At 48.4% G+C, this 19,786-nt stretch overlaps 2 protein-coding genes and 2 long non-coding RNA genes across 11 annotated transcripts in view; 2 read left to right on the forward strand and 2 right to left on the reverse strand.

Annotated features, from left to right (window-relative positions):
• LOC105694785 (protein held out wings) overlaps window positions 1-2,678 on the reverse strand; it is a 42,489-nt gene extending 39,811 nt beyond the window's left edge. For all 6 annotated transcript variants that reach the window (XM_012415772.1, XM_012415773.1, XM_023434224.1 and 3 more), the window contains exon 1: window positions 2,060-2,678. In XM_012415772.1, coding sequence (XP_012271195.1) covers window positions 2,060-2,186 — 127 coding nt within the window. In that variant the 5' untranslated portion in view covers window positions 2,187-2,678. The remainder of the gene's footprint in view (window positions 1-2,059) is intronic.
• Window positions 2,679-6,971: 4,293 nt separating this feature from the next.
• On the reverse strand, window positions 6,972-13,061 carry LOC105694901 (probable ATP-dependent RNA helicase pitchoune). The gene is made up of 8 exons (XM_012416042.2): window positions 12,650-13,061; window positions 12,291-12,545; window positions 11,888-12,202; window positions 11,503-11,804; window positions 11,266-11,418; window positions 11,023-11,193; window positions 8,054-8,231; window positions 6,972-7,466 (listed from the first exon to the last, which is right to left on the reverse strand). The coding sequence occupies exons 2-8, from the start codon at window positions 12,523-12,525 to the stop codon at window positions 7,300-7,302; spliced, it is 1,521 nt and encodes a 506-aa protein (XP_012271465.1). The 5' UTR covers window positions 12,526-12,545; window positions 12,650-13,061; the 3' UTR covers window positions 6,972-7,299.
• LOC105694904 lies at window positions 9,250-11,217 on the forward strand. The gene is made up of 3 exons (XR_001103562.1): window positions 9,250-9,425; window positions 9,775-10,463; window positions 11,095-11,217. It is a non-coding gene; the product is annotated as an uncharacterized LOC105694904 (long non-coding RNA).
• A 255-nt stretch (window positions 13,062-13,316) lies between the features above and the next one.
• LOC105694776 lies at window positions 13,317-16,112 on the forward strand. 3 transcript variants are annotated; one of them, XR_001103543.1, is made up of 5 exons: window positions 13,317-13,448; window positions 13,507-13,616; window positions 14,364-14,545; window positions 15,282-15,705; window positions 15,902-16,112. It is a non-coding gene; the product is annotated as an uncharacterized LOC105694776 (long non-coding RNA). The 3 variants fall into 3 exon arrangements; XR_001103544.1 differs by having other exon boundaries at window positions 15,282-15,452; XR_001103545.1 differs by lacking the exon at window positions 15,902-16,112 and having other exon boundaries at window positions 13,320-13,411; window positions 15,282-15,702.
• Window positions 16,113-19,786: the final 3,674 nt, after the last annotated feature.

Consider the following 19,786-nt stretch of genomic DNA (forward strand, 5'->3'; position numbering starts at 1 on the left):
CCTTCGCCCTCAATTAAGACAGTGCTATTGCGTTGTTCGGCACTGTTTTTTCTACGAGCCCTGGTCCACAAACTGATATAAAAATCTGACGAGAGTCGGCGCAGACTTTCCGGAGACATTTTCCCAGTCTCGCTGACGAGGGCCGCAAAATGGCTTCGACGTAGCGCTCGTCGATTTTCCTCGAAAAGGCGGACACCTCGAGTGCCGACATTCCCAGGTGAGCTCATCCACGGATGGAAACGCCTTCCTCGAGGACTGCTCGCCGTGTTTACGATTACAACCGCGGCCATCGAGAACCGTCGAAAACCCCGATTTCGGTAAAAGTAAACATTCCTAAACAACGCCATCGATCGTCATCACGACGTCATCACGATAAAAAGTTTTCCGGGAATCGAGCGACCGCCAGATAAAATCCTGGAAATTCTTTTTCTCTCGTTATGATATTTCCACCCCCGCGGGGGATTTAAATGCCCCCCGGGGGGCAGAGGGCAGGCTCGGGGGGTTTAAATCCCGTCCAGGTCTCGAACACGGCTGAATGGCTCTCGCTATTCATTAGGCCGTGCCAAAACCCCTTTAAAAAGGGAAGAGAGGAGACGGTCGTTCTCCCTCTCCGGGTCCCGAGGAGTTTCGAAAGGGCGGGCGGCGAGAGAGGCGATTCTATTCGCGCCACTAGGTCACCGCGAAAACTTGCCACCCCGATTCGAGATGGGCTCTTGGACGCTCCCGAATCGACCCGAACTCGACCGGATCCGGCGAACTCCAGTAATCTAATCCATCCAGTCACCACGAGTCGCGGCGACTCCGTCCACCCGGAGATCGGTCAAAAGGTCCTCAAGGTGCTTAAAAAGGATCATTTCGTGCACATGAAACGTCAAAATACTTATACAACTTTTCTCCAATCCGGATACCCGAAGTAATTTCAAATTTCATTATGGAGGCTCCAAGGAAGAACGCGAAGGTTCATCTCTCGGAAGTCATTTTTTTTATATACTCCACCCTAAGAGCGAATTTTTCTTTTTTTCAAATCCCGATATCCTCGACCCTTTGGATTTTTCTCCTCGACGCAAGCCGTGCCAGGGTCGATTTACGGTCAGTTTTGCAATAAATCCCGGCTTGTAAGGTATGGAACGTCCAAGACCTTCGTCATTGTCCCTGCACAATTGTCGTCTCCGAGATGACCCCTTAATTTTCCGCGTAAATCCCGATCACGAGTGCATATATTCTTCCCTGCGGGATTTATCCACGGGGCCTAACCTCCCTCGCAGCGTTCCGCCCTCGTCTCGAGGACGCGTCGCGTCGGTTGCCCGTCCACTCCACGGTAAGAGCGTCGCGTTAAGCCCGCAAGGTTATCACCGTCCCCGACCCGAGGAAGTTATTTCGATTGTTATCTAAAATATCGCAAGGCCAGTCTCGGCAGCGGTCGAAAGCTCGAAAGCTCTCCGCGAATGGTAAACTGTAAACACATCCGCGAGTCGTCCTATTCCCAAGCCGGCGCAAAACGCCGCAAACTCTGTCAAGGCCGACTCATCGCGCGAAACGTAATTACCGGCGAGCAAGGTCGTTTACCCTGGACTGTTATTTCCCCGGAGAGAATATACGTAAGCGTCGGATTAATCGCGCAGTCTCTCTCTCTCCATTCAGTCGTCACTCTACCTTGTGCCTCAACCCCCGCCTTTCCGCGAGGCCCGACCCAACCCTTTACAACCTACGATCAGTCGGATAAACATCGCTTTCGGCATCTCATTTTTTTTTTTTTTTCTAAATCATCGGTAAAGAAGGGTGAGACCGAGAAGCCGGAGGAAGCCGTGCTTTTTCCCCCCCGTTGATTTTCCGGAGTACCGACGCGCGCCACTGGCGATAGGATGCGGGCTCGCCGCGCCGCGCCGCGAGGTCAGGTCCGCGGCAGGGTCGCGCGTCGCGTCGCGTCGGCGGCGCGCACATAGGGACCGATTAGCGCGCGTCGGCTCCGCAGCGTCATCGCGTCGCCGCGGTCGCCATCTATCCCAGAAATCCTCGCACTCGCGGCCCCCCGAGACGAATATCTCAAAGCATAGCTTACCTTCGTCGAGTAGTCGCTCCACGTGTATGAATACATTGGGGAAGGCGGCGAGCTGCTTCCTGTCCTTGAGCAGCTGTGACAGGTAGTCCGCGATACTCTGGGTCGTCGTGTTGGTATTATCGCACATCGCAGCTGATGGGTATGACGGTCCTACCGCGAAGTCGAGCGCGGAGTCGCGCGATACGTTCGGCGAGGCGACGAAGACGAGAGTAGGCGCGGGTCCGCGGAAGGGAGCGAGAAGGAGGAGGCGAGGCCGCGTGGCGAAGCGGCGGGCGCGTCGAGTAGGGCTCGGAGGAAGAGAGCGCCGGATGCGACGTGCCGTCCACGGCTGCTCGTCCGTCACTGGCGCTTAGGCGGCTCTGCTCTCGGCTCGACCTGTCACTGCTCGAGTACCTGCGAGGGCGCGCGCGCGCACAGCTGACCTGCCGGGCGAGACCGCGGCCGGAGGATTCGGCAGCGGAAGGGTGGTCGAGAGAGAGATAGAGAGAAAGAGAGAAAGAGACGAGAGAGAGCGAGAGAGCGATGAGAGCGCGGCCCCTCTCTCGCGTGGATATACTCGGGTTAAGGTTACGGGCCTGCGGACTGCCAACGGGGTGTAAGTACGCGCGCTACGGGACTCTCGGCTCTACTGGCCGCGTACTGCGCCGCGCGCTGCGTGCTCCGGCCCCGAGCCCGGGCGGCGGCGGCGCGCATGCGCTCCCCGCCGCCGCGGCCCTGCGCCTGCGCGGCCTCGGCGGCGCGCGCCGCTCGCGACGACGCACGCTCGCCCGCCCACTACCATATACGGACTCCGCGGACTTGCACGGTCTTGCCTGCCGAGGGATCGCGGCCAACCGTGGCCTGCCGCCCTGACCGTAAGCCACCGTCGCCGAGGAACTCGTCATCGGACCCGCCCGACCGCTCCGTGGCCCTCGTGGGGTTTTACAACCCTCCGTCGAGTGGAATAAAAAATGAGCTCGATCCCTCGTCTTCCTAACGACAGGGTGCACGGGGCATGCGCGAGGGAAGAGAGCCACCCTTTCCTCGGGGATGGACCCGTCCTCCGCGAATCGCAGCCAAGCCCCGCACCCCAGAATGGAGGAGCGAAGACGAGGGGACGTTTCCCCTGCTCGAAAGGGGCTGTCCACGGCGCAGCGGGGGGCCTGAACCAATGGCCCGTCCTGCATAATGCATGGCGTCCGCGTAGCGGGAGATATACAAACGCGCATCCCTTACGTAAGTTTTCCTCATCTCTCCCGTCCTTGCTCGGGTGGCTCTCTCTCTCCCGCTCCTCCGAAGCTTCCGCCGAGAGTGACCCGAATCGGACCGCTTTCTCGAGTCGCCGCGCCCTCGCGATTCGAATCTGGCTGCGCGCGCAGCTCGGTCCGGCGACAGCGACTCGGTTGGTCCGCGGCCGGGAGGCGAGACTCGGTTAAACGGTCCGTCGCGCTCCGAGTGGCGTGAAAACGAGCGGGGCCGAGCGCGGTCGGGCGTCTTCGGGCGCCTTCGGCCGCGCTCGGCCCTCTCCGACCGCGACGCGGGAGGCGCGCCGTCCTGGGTGCTGCCGGGAATTTCGTATCTGGTATCGCGTTCCCTCCCGATCGTTACCGATCGGTTACAACCCGTCACCTCGTAAACGCCCGGAGGAGAAAGCGCCCTGGAAGCTGCGGCCCGTTCTCGTCTCTCCCTTTTCTCTCTCTCTCTTGTTTTCCTTTTCCCCCTCCTCGGGGTTACGACGTGCCTCATAAGTTATTCCACCCGGGGACCGGGCACCCACGTCGTGCTCGGTGCCCGCTTCCGGTCACGCCGGACGGCCTTACGCGGTTGCTTGATTTAAGGAAACGACGTTTACACCGGAAACGCTTTTAGGAAACGGGGCATAACTGCCGGAGAAAGCCCGAGTTTCGGGGATTTCTCCCCGAGAACCAGCCGATCGCCTCTTTCACCTTTCCAGGGTTCTCGAAAACTACGTCCACGTCGGGAAATTCGACCGTAATGGCGGATGATCCTTCCGAGACGGCTCAGAGTATACAACGAATAAATATAATTCCTCTTGGGCATACCTTAGGCCCATGGTACTAAGTAACTCGGGCGTTACATCAGTGCTCGAGTCCGTTACGATCTCGCAAAGTGGTGTGCCTCGGAATGCATAATTAATAACCCTGCCTACTCGATTCCAATCCGTCCTGCGCATTGCATCGCGAGGCGTGACGGAAAATGCCGGGAGGCGGCCGAGAGAGAAAGAGAGAACAAGGCGACAGTTTTAGTGCGCACATAATAATGGACCCGGGGGGGGGAGAAATAAAAATCTCATTAAGCAACGTTTCGCAACGTATTCGACGAAACCCACGACCGCCGCTGCGACTCGCTTGTCCACTTCGATAGGGAAATCGTTAACGGTAATGCATAGGACGAATTGTAACGTTTCGAGTGTCTTTCAGTGTTCCTTTGTTTCGACTTTTTTTTTTTCCTTCCAGCCGTTTTGCGTAATGGGGCTCGTCGGCTTGGCGATTGCGTTAATCGATGCACGTCCCGGGGACCGGCAATTACGTGGTCGAACCTCGATAACGAGCCGATCAGGTGTAAAGTAGGAAGCTACGAGGGTACTCGTGGTTGGGCAACCCGCGCGCATGCGCACGCATTGAATAAATCATTCGTAATAAACCGTTGTGCAAGGAAGCAAGTAAGAGCGCACCTTTGCAGTTTGCCGCCTCCCCCGGTAAGAAAGATTCAAGGGGAGGGCGATGGCGCAAAACCGTCCCGTTTAACGGAGACGGAGTTGGGCCGCCTCTTTGTCTTCTTTCCGGAGGATTTACGAAAGATGAATCAACCAGCTCTGGCCGGAGTCGAATTTTGCCTTTAATAGATCCCCAGGAGCGGGCTTCGGTAGCTTTCCGCCGCGTGGGCGTATTTTCTGCGCGCGGCATTAATAATTAATAATGCAAGGCATTAATAATTAATAATTAATAATTCAAGGCATTAATAATTAATAATTAATAATTCAAGGCATTAATAATTAATAATTAATAATTCAAGGCATTAATAATTAATAATTAATCATTCAAGAAACCGAATCGTTACGTGATCTCAAGTTCTACGCGCAAAAGAAATTTAATTCAAGAGTACCGAGGAGCGGCCGTGGCTTATGGCGGAAACTTAGTCTCACGGGGAAAAATGCATTTGGCGCGAGACGCGGGTAGGTCGCTCGATAAAGAAGCCGAGCCAAATTCGGGAATGGCGATTTGAATTGGAATTATCGAAGTTACATGTTTCGTGGCATTCCCGGGGAGGCGATATTCCTAGCGAGCGGGTTGGCCAACGGGCAATTAAATCGGGAGTATCGGTGGGCCGAACAAGTGAAAAGCAGTTTCCCCCATTTATAGCAGTCCACCATTGGGAAGTACTTCTGCGAAAGTCGTTTCCCAATGATGTCGAGTCAACGCAACGGCGACGCGCCATGCAACTGCGACTCCGACTCTTGACTGGCGCTCCATAAAGGGGAAACTGCAGGTTGCACCGGCGACAACGGTAGTGCACATCGGATCGCCTAATGGATCCGCGAGCTACTTCTAAAGGAGATCCCCGTGAAAATTCCGGATTTTCCCTACCCAGCCCGTCCGAGCGGAAAAATGGAGAGCCGACAATAAGTCGCACTTAACGGAACCTCGAGAAATACTTAAGAAATGCATAGGGAACCGCAGGTTGCATCGGCGCATCGCGACTGCACTCAGAGTCCCCGCAGGTGACTCCCAACGGGTCTGCGAGCTATGTCGAAGGAAATCGAGAATTTCGGAATTTCCACGTCGCCTTTCCTACGTGAAAATCGCCACGGGGTATTATCTTAGATCTTCCGAAAGTACGGAGGAATCCGCGCAAGGTTGCCCGCGGGATTTGTATTTTTCTTTCCGTCGAAACGCAGCGAGTCGGTTAAGACGTCGATCGTAGAACCGCCTTGGTGAGCTCCCACGGGCGTTACCTTCTATGCCGTTGTGCGCCTACACGTATATTGGTTAATGTAAAGTACCACTGACGTCACTTGTCCATACATGGCCGGCCGAGGAATCAAGTGGGAGTCGAGCGCCTTTTTTTACAAGCGACATTCTATTCTGCCCCGGCGAGCCGCGAAGGACCTTCCAATTTCTAAATAGATCCCGAGCAATCGGCGCACGTAGGTGCATCTCGGGATCTAGTCAGCCTACGAGTGGAAATCCGATGGTTTCTTATCCTGGCCGAGGCCCTTTGTCGCGGGCTATCCGTAAAGCCATTTATCATTTCGTCCTCCGATCCGTTGCATCTCGAGGCGGTGCACCGCAATTTGCGCCTCCAGAGTCCCGCGGGCAGTTTGCTCCGAAACTTTCGATTTCGCTTTTAGAATCTCCTCGACGCAAGTTCCAGGTCCCTTGGAAAAAGTCCCGAGACCGATCCTGACTCCTGGTCGTCCGTCGATGGAGCCAGGATGAGTCTTTACGTGCGACTCGCGTACCGCGCCGGAGTGCACGATGGATGGCGTAAAACGTTATTTTTATGACCTTCGTGTCTCGATACCTCTTTCTTTTTCTCGTCCCCCGAGAGGCAGCCTGGATGCCCCGTGTACTCCTCTCGGGAGGGAATATTAATCTCCCGGTGTTGGGCCGCCAACGCACTTTCTACTTTCATAGATGGACACGAGTGTCGGTACTGTCGGCCTCTGTAAATGGACTCCCCGGTGTAAAATTGACTCGCAATCTCGGCCCACGCTCGGTCAACCCGGAATAAACAGCCGTAGAAATCATTTCCCCCCCTTCCCCGTCTCTCCTTCGAATCGACTTTTTCTTCCCTTTATCGCCTTTTACCGGAGACACCTTTTCCAAGGAATTTCCGATCCGTTCCTGCGTCTCGGATACAGGAGTGAACCCAATCCCGAGAACGTCATCGGACCGACTCCATTTTCCCACTTCGAATTTTATTTTTTACAAGAAACGCCGAATTATATATCATAATATATATATAATCACGATAACGCATTACCTAGGACATTCGCTACCTAGATGACTCCTCTTGGGTCGTTGAAATTACCTAACTAGATGCTAGTTTCGCTTAAACTTAATCTAGCCGAAATTCATTAAGTTATCCTCCGATGTTTGAAATGTTCTTAAATGTCGCTAACGATCCGTTTCAGAGAACTCCTCGTCCAGCTGATTTTAAACGATTCCACGGTCCTCTTCTGGAAGTGCATCCCATCTCCGGAGCAGGTGGGCAGATCAGGGCAGCTCGTCCAAAGATTACCTGCTAAATTGTCTCTTATCATCGGAGGACTTGCCCACCTGACGGTAGGTCTTGCTGCGCTTGATCTCCCTCTCGGCGTTGGTATTGTTCATGTTCTTGAAGTAGCCATAGCCACCTCCGCCCAGCCTCTTTCTCGGCCGTGACTTCTTGCTGACTCCCACTTCTGCGCGTTCATAACCTCGTTAAGGAAGATAGAAAAAGGAACCAACCGAGCCGGCGTCGTTTTATCGGCCAACCCACCTCCGACTTTATTCCCGGCCAAAACGAGTCCGCCAAGCCGCGTGGGAAAGGACAGGCAAAAAAAAAAAAAAAAAAAAAAAAAAAGAAATCAATGAGAAATTGATAAGGCTATATCCCCGTTTGGCGAAAAGCGCCGACGTGACCGTCAAGAATATTCGTCGAATAAAAAGAGAATCCCGGATGAAGCATCGATCGTCCTGAACCGCAGCCAAGTATACCGAAAGCGAAGTGCGCAGATTCATTTCAAGCCCGGATGATAAATATGCCCGTGCCATAATTTCCAGACATCTGAATACGAGAATGAGAGCTATATGGAAGCCGTTTCGTCTCATCCGGCTACCGAGGGTAAATATACTACGAATATCCTGAATATGAGATACGGTCTCACAATATTGTACTTCAACTCGGCGTGTCCGATACCGCTATCGAGAGGGATGCATAAATCAATTCCTGGCCTGCCTGTGGATATATCCCATCTGGATGAGAATCGATCGCCGTTAAAAAGGATACTCAGATCAACAGCCGGAGGTACGGTGAACCCGAAGGACTTGGCCACCTTCGCGAGGTCCAGACTCTCCACGTCGAAGATGTTCTTGAGGTGGTGCGAATCGTAGGCTCTCACGTAGGCCTTGAACGCCTCCTTCGCCGAGATGTTCAAAAAGTAGTTCTTCGAGATCAACTTCTCCAGCTGAAACAGGAGGATCCAGTTTTATACCCCGTACAAAGCTCTGGAGAGCTCGACCGCGTCGTGCGGATCATTCGGGACGTCGCGATCCTTCCGCATGGATTTTCACTCCAAGTCTCTATTAGATTAGATACCCCTTGCGCTTGGATTTCATTCTGACAGATCTTGCAACAAATCACCATTTAATTTGGGTTAGCACCTGCATAACACAATGGCGCAGTTGGCGATTAAAACCTCACGACGAGTCTAGCTCGTCATAGCAGCTTAAAAAATTCAAATGAAGGAATGGTGACAAAGAATGCCTCATAAGTAGAATATTAAGTTAAAGGATACCGAACGAAGAAGAGGACACTCCTCGAGACCGAAAATCAAGTCCAAACGACGAGCACTTCCTCTCTTCGCTGGTCCCGCCGTCATTGCGTTCGGAAGGCGGCCGCTAATTTATTCAAGCATTCTGGGCATTAACCTTGAAAGCCGTGGACGCGCGTCCGTGATTTCGACGCCCCTGGAAGTCTCATCCGAAAACCGATCGTTGTTATTCCACGGCCACATGACCCATTGTCGTTTCCTCGATCGAGGCTCGGTGACCTCGGTCCCCGCGAGTTGCGCGCGCAGGACCCAAGATGGCGGCGAGTAGCTGCGCGCGCACCCGATCGAGGACCAAGGGCTCCGAAGGATCCCGTTCTTGTCCCTATCCCGAAGCTTCGCCCGACCGACTATACCCGCGATTCGTAAATCGCAATGAGAAAAGGGAAGAGAAACCGGTAGTCGGCGAGCCGCGACCTGCGTACCCGAGGTCCGCGTGGGTACTTTTATAATATAATCCACCCAAAGCCGCGGGATTCTGGATCGGATTGAGTCTGCGCGAAAAGGGAGTGGTGCGTGAATCACTCGCGTGGGCGCCACCCCTCGGGTGTTTTGGTCTCTCTCTGGGCCGCGGTCCCTCCGATGCGTCGGTCTCTCTCGGCCGGTCTCCGGTTCCCGCAGCGCGGCGGCTCTTCTGTCCGCGGCTTTGCTCGGTCCTCGCGTCATCTCTTTCTCTCTCCGGCATCCTTTCGAGCTCTTAGAACGTAAACAGCGCATTCGCTCGACGCCGGTCGACGCGATCGCATCAGGGGTGTATTTCGGGACCCGGGGGAAGAAAACTGGGCAACGAGGAACTCACGAATACAGGAAGTATTACGTCAACGATAGAGGGTAGACATAGAGTAGTTTCTTCCATAGAGTAAAAAAAGAAAAAAGAAGCCTCTCGTCTCGTAACGCACTCGAGAACGAGGAATCGGTTTTTGCGAGTCGCCCAGTTCGCGCGAGCCCGATTTCGGCGTCTCTCGGCGTCGTCGCCGGCGTCCTCTTATTTCCCCTTCGCGCGCCTCTGGACGATTCGATTCCTTGTTTTTCCCCCGCATCCTCTCCTCGTGCGTTCCCGTTATAACGATTCTACGAGTACAAAAACGAATTGGACGATCGCGGCGACCGTAGCTTCTTCTTCTTTTTTTTTCCCCTCTTCCCCCCCTCGAACTCTTTACCGAGCGCCGTGCCTTTTTAGGAGCGGCCGACCCACGTAACGCGCGGCCTCTTAACGCTTTTATCCAATGAGGAGATCGATTCACCAATTACCATTAAACCCCCGCACAATTGACAGACCTATAAAGGGCTTTCTGTCAATTAGACAGCCGCGACTAATGACTCGCGAGTCTCGGTAGAAAATACTCGTCAAAGGTCTCCGAACCACCGGGTACCCTCGATCGAGATGACTTTCCTTTATCAAGGGAAAAAGTAAGAAAGAAGTAAAGAAAAGTACTGAACTTTTTTCCCCGGCGATGATCCGAGCACGAGACGTCCCGTAGAGAGTGGAGGACTTTCTCCGAAACTCGACCATCTCCGGGCGCTAATTTTAGTTGAAATAATGTTACTAAGATGCAAACGCGACGTTACTACCCGCGCGCACGTAAGCATTTAATTTTAGTACAATGCATTACAATCTCGGCGGAATTGGCCAACTTCTGACCGACAAAGCTACTCCTCAAGGTTCTCCTCGGCGATGGGTTTTACGGTCTACTCAGAAAATCGGGTCAATTGCGGCAACAACCTGCTAATGATCGGCCGACTTTGTATGCATCGACCGGCTGTCGGCAGAGTTTACGACCCTTCACGGAAGCACATCCTTCGTTCGGATGGGTATTTAGATGAAGCCCAACGTGGAGATGACATCTCTACATTCTTAGGAAAATAATGGTAGCTAGAGCTCAAGTGACGCCCCTTTAAATCCGGGTCCTCTCAACGCTGCGCAAAATGGCCCCGAAATGCCGGGCTCGGTAACGCGCGTGGTCGGTGAACGGTTGACGTAGGGAAATATATCGCGGCTCGCGCGGAAGGGGAAACGTTACAGCGCGCTAAAAAGCGCTCGTCTGACTCCGCCGGCTTGCAAAATCGTATAACTCAGGTGACATTGTGGCGATAAACGGAATTTATACGCGGAGAGTTACCGCCTGCGCACTTTCCTTCTCGCCGACCATAATCTAAGTTCCGAGCCAAACGGCACTTGTCCCTCTTTATAGCGCAAGACAAATGCAATTGAGCTCCGTGCGGAGGAATTCTTTAGTGCTCTTTGTTACGCAGCCGTAGAATACGCGGAGAAAAATAATCTCGTTAGCGCAGTAAAAACAACCTAACTGCTGGCCTGTCGCTACTTAACTACGGTTTACACCACTGAGTCTGCAACGGGTCTTCCGAAGATAATTCTTTTTGATAATAATGTGCGACATGTGGATTTTCTTGTACACGAGACACGTACCTGTAGCTGAATGTCTGCGATCTTGTTCCAGGAAAAATCAAATTCGTTGACGGGTACTTTGGCTTGTTTCAGGTAACGAAGAAAGCCTAATTCCCCTGGCTGCAAAATTAACAGTGCGTGGCCACTACCTCCTTGACCTCGAGCTGTTCTACCGACTCGATGAATGTATTCCTAAAATTCAGGAAGTACGTTTCGGGTTAGGATTCACTCTGAATATTGATTTTAATCTTTATGTGTACGTACCTTTGGATCATCCGGAGGATCGTACTGCACTATCCAGTCGACACGGGGAATGTCAAGACCTCTGGCAGCTACGTCGGTACAGAGCAGAATTCCAGAGTCGGCGTTGCAAAATTGGAAAAATGTTGTCGTTCGTTTCACTTGTTTTTGTTTCCCCTGTTATATTACCATGCATGGATGTAATTAATACAATACTTTGAAAAACATTAAACTATCTCTAATAAATACTTTCACACTTACGTGTATGCACATAACTGGCAGGTCGATATAATTCAACAACTCGTGATGATATTTGACCGACATACAGGAACTAAAGAACACCATGAGCTTTTTCTTACGGTTTTTCTTTAAAAATGTAAAAAGTAGGAGGAAACGTTTTTCTGTCGGGCATACGACATAACCTTGTTCTAGGCCGTCTACAGTTGCTTGCTCCTTCTCGTCGTCAACACCAACGTATACTGGTTCCTTTTTTAAAGCAAGTGTAGTTATAGTCTCAGTCTTTTTCGTCTGCGTGGCACTGAAAAGCATCGTTTGCCTTCTTTCTGTAATTTAAAATATAAATTTGGATATAAAACTAGAAATTTTTTAATTTGTATACCGCTTGAAAATTTAGTATTTTACAAACTTGGTAAGATATTGATGATTTGTTTTAGTTCTTCCTCAAATCCAATATCCAAAATTCTATCAGCCTCGTCGATGACAAGGCATTGAAGATTTTTATAAAGAAAGTCCGGGGTGTTTTGCAGGTGATCCAATAATCTTCCAGGGGTAGCAACCAATATATTAATTCCCTTAGACAGCTTTTGAGCTTCCGCCTGTCTACTAGCACCACCCATTACCAAGCCATACGTATGGTGATGATACTTCATCAATTCTTTTAATACTCCAAACGTTTGCATAGACAATTCACGAGTTGGCGATATTATTATACAACCAGTTCCTGACAGGATCATAAAAATATTATATTCAACGTAATAAATTCTTTTCCTAATTTTAATCAGATTAAAATTATTCGCCAAACAACTTACCATTACGTGGCATAAATTTTAGCTTGTAGATCAATTCTACAGCTGGGATCAGAAACGCCAGTGTTTTTCCAGAACCTGTCTTCGCTGCACCAACGAGATCTCTTCCTTCGAGTAATGGAGGAATAGCACGTGCCTGTATTTCAGTCATATCAGTGAAACCCATATCATTCACTGCCTTCAATGTGTTTTCGCAAATTTTATCCTCCAACGAGGAAAACGCTGTATCGTCCATCATCCTGAAATGCTCGGTACTACCTGTAAAATACGTGTCTCTAAATTAAATCTTCCATTATTACGTAATATAACAAGTAAACTATTGAAAACAATAAATAAACTCAGCTAAATAAATAAATACATACTTGAGTTATTGATGATTCTAGAGGTTAGATCGAGAAAGGTTAGAAATCCATACCGTGGAAGTATTTATTGAAAATCACTCTACAACATTCCCAAGTAACAATGTCACGTTATACACGATTATAAAATGTAAGCGTGTAAACAAACATTTACACTAAATGTAGAAGTTCAAACTTTGATAATTTTATAAACCGACACGTGCGACCGCGTGCGTGTACAACCACGTCCACCGAATAACGAATGAAAGAGAGACGTCTCATTTTCGAGAAACAGGAGACGTGATATTTTTAGGACTAATTCTCACCAGGAGCGACAAACGGTATTCAACAGGATATAAACGTCTTTTAGTATTGTATAAACACGTATTCTATTACTTAACTTGGGAACGCTCTTTATTAATGTGATATAAACTTATTAACACGGACGAGTTGGGAGCAGAGATAAAGAGGATTCCTGAATTGGGCAATCTCCAAAGAGGGCAGCACAGAATACGATCGCGCCACTCAGTTCGTGAGCTATCTCCCAATCCCAACTCATCTCTGGTAGAAATCACTTTCCCGAGATGGCAGCACAGGATGAGCTTGTTTCGACGCCATTTTGGATTGGTTCACACGCTGTGATTGGTCGTTTCCGTTAGTGCCCACTAATAGAATGGTGAGTGTTTTGCACGTTTTGTTGGCTATTACATATTGTTTTTATTTAATGGCGACCGGTATTATACCGATTATGAGATTTTGAAATTAAATTCTGTTACATAATGAATGGTATTGTTGTGATATCAATTGCATCATTTGTTTAATGGTATAACTTCTGTTTTCGAGCTTAACATGCAGTTATTCATTAATTGTTATCATTTTAGGTTATGTAAGGAAGCTGTGAACCAGAAGTTTTTCATCTTTTCTCAAGCGCTTTTAAGTGGAGGGATTCACGATGATTATTTCTTCAAACTACGTTAATTGATTTTACGAGGTATAGTTTTGTTTTTTTTTTTATTATAAGTGTATAGACCTAGTTAGGTTATGTTGGACCAAGCTTTGTCAGTCGATTTCTCAGCTGCAATGATTAATATTTTTTAAAGAAACATTTACTGTAACATTATACACTCTTCAACAGTTCAATGATTATAGGTACTAGATTCATAAAGCGCATTCCTCAAATTGATAGCAGCTTTTGTGCATTCTGTGTTGCAAACGATTTGTTTAAAAATTCTGTAGTCTTTTTATTAAGAGTGAGCAGTTGTCTAAATTGCAGTAACATCTGTAGAAGGGAGGAAAAAGGGAGAGAGAGGTATTGTAATTCTATTGGAGGGTTCCACCCTATGCTTAAACCCTTTAGAAAGGGTACATCACCCCTTTACCCATAAAAAAGGGTAACCCTTCAAAAAAGGGTAGAAAAGCTATGGAACAATTATTGTCCATGTTACTTCCGTTGATTTGTTTAGCTTTAATCGTTAAGTTCAGTTATGATATGATTTAATTTTTGTATTTTAAAGGTGATTGAAAATTATTTAAGTATTTTTATGATATTAAAAATTATGGTTTAAACCGTATTCTGTACTTTAGATTTAAAAAGAAGGGAGTCAAAACATTTCCTTCTGTTTGGTTGACTCCTATCGATTGTGACCCTTTGGCTATTGGGTTTAGAATATTTAGCTAGGGAGTGTTCCGTCTCCCAGCCAACTGGAATACGTCTCTGTAACTCTTCGTCTCTCTTTAGATTCCCAACGGAGGCCACCCTTCCTGGGATTGGTGGATGGTCGATCATGATTGGTCGGAGGAGTTGTGGGAATCTCCGTTCTGTTCTGCGTCAGGAGGGTGGTTCAGTCACGCAGGGTTCTCCGTCGTCTCTGCTTCGTGGGTAGTCTTTGTTAGAGAACGTGGGTGACAAGTGCCAATACCGTACGTTATTATACAGTTCTAATCTTAATTATAAACCATATCCGTATTTTTAAACATGTTTTTTAATAATTCCTCTAAACAGGTATCTATAAAAGAGTTTATCTTAAGGTGTAACTTAAGCAAGTGGCATAAAGTAGATTTATTTAAATCTATCCATATGCAAATAAGTAGTGAATTAATAATAACATTTTAATAATGAAGTTCAGCAGAAAACGTTTTTCCACCTATGGAAAATTATTAAATATCTTCATATTTTCCAAGTTATACAAATATTTGTTATAATTACGTTATGATTTTTTCCTTAACGCTACAAAATAACTTATTAGCTCTGAAAAAAATTAAAGAGGCACAACATTGTTATTTGTACAGAGATTGAAAGAGACGCGTTCTGTTTATTTTTTATTCCTTTGCTTTCATAATTTTATATCATAAACTATGTCGACCGAGAAGATATATTGTCCTGCATATGTGCAGGACCACCCTTTTTTAAAAAGATTTTGAGTCCCCCTTGCTAGGACAGCCCCTTTTTCACCCCTTTTTTATCCCTTCGCTAGGGTGACTTCACCCCTTTTAAAAGGGGTAGAAACCCATACAACATAAAATATTTGCCTTCCGTAGTGAAAACGTTTGCTTGAAATGTGTAATTAAAATAGGTAGGAGCATGCTAGGAGATTTTAAATTGTTCGACCGAGAAGGAAAATCTCTCGATAAAGTTTATTGCTTGATAATTTTACAGATCTCAGTAGAATTGGACAAGATTCGTTCCCCCCATATGTTGGTGTAAAGGGAAAAAATATGGTGCTGGCTTATGCTTCCCCAATCCCCTTCTGAGCTTCGAAAGGATTTCGAGACTGGGTGGAGCCTCCGTTCCCTACCACTTTGCATCCACTGGTTAAGAAGGCAAAGGGTAGGCAGTCCTTCGGCAACAGCTGAAGGAAAGGGAATCCTAACTCCTATGAAACATTGCGAATGAAAATTATTAACAGTTCCTAATTTTTAATCTGTTAATATCACACATCTTATTTGTACTCTAAATTTTATTCTAATCCGGGTGTTCTTAATTCCTAAGTTTTTAAATTCTAATTTGAAGAATAACATAATCGACGTGTGTGTGAAATTGTTGTTCAACTGAAATTACAAGGATTGCATCTTTGATACAGGTACGATAACATTTCTGTATACAGAAAAAGTAACAGTTGCGTAGCCAACTTGGTTTAATTCGTAGTGAGTTATATTATTATTTTTTAGGCTTCCTATTAATTTTATATAATTATACAACTCCTTCATATTTTTATGCACTTTCATATATATTTTATTTTCCGTATTTTATACAATTTGATTTCTTTATACTTGCAGTAGAAATGGATGTTACCAACTGAGTTTCTGTCATAACGTCGCCCTGAGCTGCTTCAGTGAACAGAAGGAGCGATCGCTAGATGGCGACACGAATGTAACATGATAGTAATTATTACACAAGATAGAAATTTCCATGACTCTGGAAAATCATCGTCCACATTTGGTACTTTATAATGTGGCCAATTAGAATAGATGATTTAGAAGAATTAAATTCTACCATTAGCTGTATTAATTATTTTAGACTATTAGCCATTTAAGAATTCTACACGAGGACATTAGGTGCCGATCAATATTCGATAAATTCATATTGTAGAATCTTGAAGTATGAGTATATATCTGCATTAGAATTAAAATCGATCGCTTCGAATTAAGCGTCTGAATGGCTTAAGGGGACCCCTCGCGATTCCGGATTCTCTGTGGACGAGAAAAAGCGTTTGTTGGCGTTTCCACGTCCGGTGGAATCGCGTTTGCTTAGCGTCGGGACTCTGAAGGAAATCCTCAAAGAAACGATATATCGGCGGACTCTCCCCCTCGCTCCCCTTCTGCCCTTAGGAGCTTTATTCCGCACCCTCTGCGCCTTACCTTGCGTCCACCCCCGGACCCCGATAACGGGGTGTTTGCATTCCTCTTCCCGAGGGACGCAGATCTGGGTGCAATTTCGAAAAGCCGATTTCAATTCCACCCCAAATCGAGGAACGTTCCAACGGAGCTTACTCGAGAGCTGACTAAGGGGGAAAAGACGTCGAAAAAACGCGACAGAGGCTCCGAATTATCGACTCCAACAAGGAGAAGGTTCCCCCAAAATGTAGGTTTTCCCTTCTTTTATTTTCAAACGTACACAGTGATAATTTCTATAATACGCGGTAATAATTTATTTTCAAATATACCCATCAATACGTACAGACATTTATACAATTTGGGATCGTTGCAGAACAATTACAGAAGATTTTTCAAAGAGGTCACTTCCGAAGGAGGTCCGCGCGAGTTCCCGGCGTCTTGAGAGATTCCGGTGATCCCTGTAATCGAAATAGAGAAAGCATCGGATTGAAAACGTGAGGAATACGCACCGAGATCGCAGGGGAGGACAAAGGGGAGCCGGAACGTCGTCGAGGGTGAAAGGGGAGGCCAGGGGCTGGAAGAATGGAGTCGACGGGGCGAAAATCATGAAGACCGGAACCGGAAACGAAGCTCATCGTTATACCGCGTCGTGACGTCCTTGCAGAAACTCCGGATCGGGGGATCGCCGTCCTGAAGAGCTGGAGAATTTCTCCGTTCCACCCTCTCGAAGAAGGAGCGCGTTTCTTTCATCCAGGTTTTCCTCCCTCGAATGTGCAAAATCGGGCGCGGATCGCCGCAAGATGGCGTCGTAACTCTTCTTCTTTCTTCCGAGGTACGCGGGGGTTCCCAGGAAAATTCGGAGCCCGCGGGGGGTCGTTTGTCTCCCCGGCGACAAGGTACGTCGTCGCCGGCGATGTTTCCATTCCCTGGGCGTCGGGACGGGCGCATAAACACATTTTTATATGACACAGCAGTTGATATATCTCCCGCGTATATATCGCGCGCGCCCTCTGCCCGGTGTTTGCCGTGGCGCCCTTTGTTCCCGGGCGGCGTCTCGCCATTGGTATTCCGTCGTGGCTTCCTCGCCTTCCGAGGCTTTGCTCTTGCACCCCTGGCAATCCCGACCACCCCTCGGAACCCCCTACCACCCTTGCATACACCCCGGAAAGCGAATACGTGATTCGTTATCGGAGGAGACGCGCCCTTGCGCTCTTCGCGGCCGCCGCCATCTTGGAATTTCTAAGGCGTCCGAAGAAATCGACCAAGCTGCCTCGTTTCTATTCCCCGACTCGTGATTTCCCTCCGCGGATTGATTTTCTGATCGGGAATATATTGCGATTTCTCGTCAAGGGATATTTCCGATTTTGAGCCAGGTTGGGGCCTCTTTTCCTTTTAGACGGTCGTCCCGTCAAATCTTGTAACCCGCGACCTCGTAAAGTTACGGGGGAGCGCACGGGAAACTTTGTAACCTCCACCCGAGCCGAAACGATGCCGCCAGGCCAATAAGAACTTTACAGCCCCGTAATGGATGCGGGAAATAATTATCTCATGAATAGATTAGTTTTAGTAGCGCATCGTAAAAGCCTCCCGAAAGACCGGTCGATCCTGCTGCGATCTTCGCTCGACTTTCGCCATGATCTTCTGCTCTCTCCTACCCCTAGGGGTTAAACCTACCCCTGTTCGCTTGGCGACGAACATCGGTGCCATGTAGCCGAACCTGTATATTTCATTAATTTGTGTAGGAAGTTTGTATGATAAGAAATTTTTTTTTCTTGAGGAGGTGGAAGGGTTCGTTTAGCGATGTCGGCAGGAACCCTTTATGCGAATGCCGCGATGGCGGAGGATCTTTCACGGGTCAGGAGCAAGGCGGGGTGATTGATCGTCCCTACTCGACACCCCCGGTGCGCCCGGAGTGGATAAAGGGGGTTGGGGGGTGAAAACCCTTTCACGCTTTTCCCGAATCAGTCACAGGATCAGGCTCCCGTGCCGCTCCCTGGAACGCAGGACATGCATCAACCCCCGTCAACCCCGACAACCCCTTCTCGCTCGCGACGTCTCTATGACGTGAAATACTCCCCTGCAACCTGCGGACATGCACCGTCTTCATTTGCAATTTTTTCCTGTCGTCTTTCATCTCAATCCTGGTGATGTACTCCTTACGCTAAATGATATACCCCTTGCGTTCGGTTTCGATTTTTTTTTCGCGTTAAATGTACCCTTTCAGAGGACTCGTCGATTTCGATTTTTCGGGATTATTGTTAATTACGCGATCTGCAGAATTTTAGGGGCGCTTTTCAAGTGAAATTAACGCCAGGGTAATGGATCGCCTCCTTTCGCGTCCACTCGTTCCACTTTCCTCGGATGAGTGGTGACATTCTCTCATACATCAGACACCTAATTCCTCCTTCGCCTCGGCCGATCGTTAACTCCATCTTATCCATTTAGAAGTTCCATTTGCCACCCCATTCGAATCTGTCAACCCCAGATGGACGAGTCATGCGGTGCCATCGACGTGTCTCCGAACTTTTTCCCTCTTTCACCCCAATTAGGGAATCGTTAAGTTACTCGATAAGTCCATCTTGCATAATTCCTAGGAAGATTTGGAACTATTTCGTCGAGGATTGTCGCCGTGTTATCGATTTCACCCCCGCCTGTCGTTTCACCCGGATATGGAGTTTCTCGAATTGTATCGGTACGCACACATCGATATTTGCCCCCCCCTCGAAATTCCCCTCCACCGCTTCGCAATCTACAAATACCTACGACAATATCGATCTGCAACTCTCTTACCAACCCCCTCGTCTTTTCTCACCCCCCCTGATTAGTCACCCCGTGAGGGAATATCTTACATTAATTAATCCGCGTCCATTAATGCGACGGGAAATAAAAATCGAAAATTTACCTTCTTTAATCGTTATCAACGATTATAAAGTTCCACTCGATCGAAGGGTGGAAAAGCGGTCGATAGGGGGAAATTGGATGCCGCGATTAAATATTTGAAAGAGTCAAGTTGATATCCTGGGAATCCCATGGGAATCCCTGCCTCTCCTTGTTGATCCTGGGAGGCCTGAATTTTCTTCGAATTAATTGACAAAGTGCTATTATCCAGTTATTACGACTTCATGGCGATATTATTATTTTATACGAGAGGGAGAGATTTTTTTTGTATGGGGAATCTAGGTTCTTAAGGCTTCTCGGGAAATGAGGTTGCAAGGGGGTTGACGAATTCAGGGTGGCTTGGGTTTATGTATTATTCGGGGCGGTGGGAATGTCCGGTCCTGGGGTGGAAGTCATTTTAAAATTGGCGACCCTGCGAGACGGACCTCC

This window comes from Orussus abietinus, unplaced genomic scaffold (assembly GCF_000612105.2).
Source record: "Orussus abietinus isolate OABI.00-Male unplaced genomic scaffold, Oabi_2.0 scaffold27, whole genome shotgun sequence".
In the NCBI taxonomy this organism is placed as follows: domain Eukaryota; kingdom Metazoa; phylum Arthropoda; class Insecta; order Hymenoptera; family Orussidae; genus Orussus; species Orussus abietinus.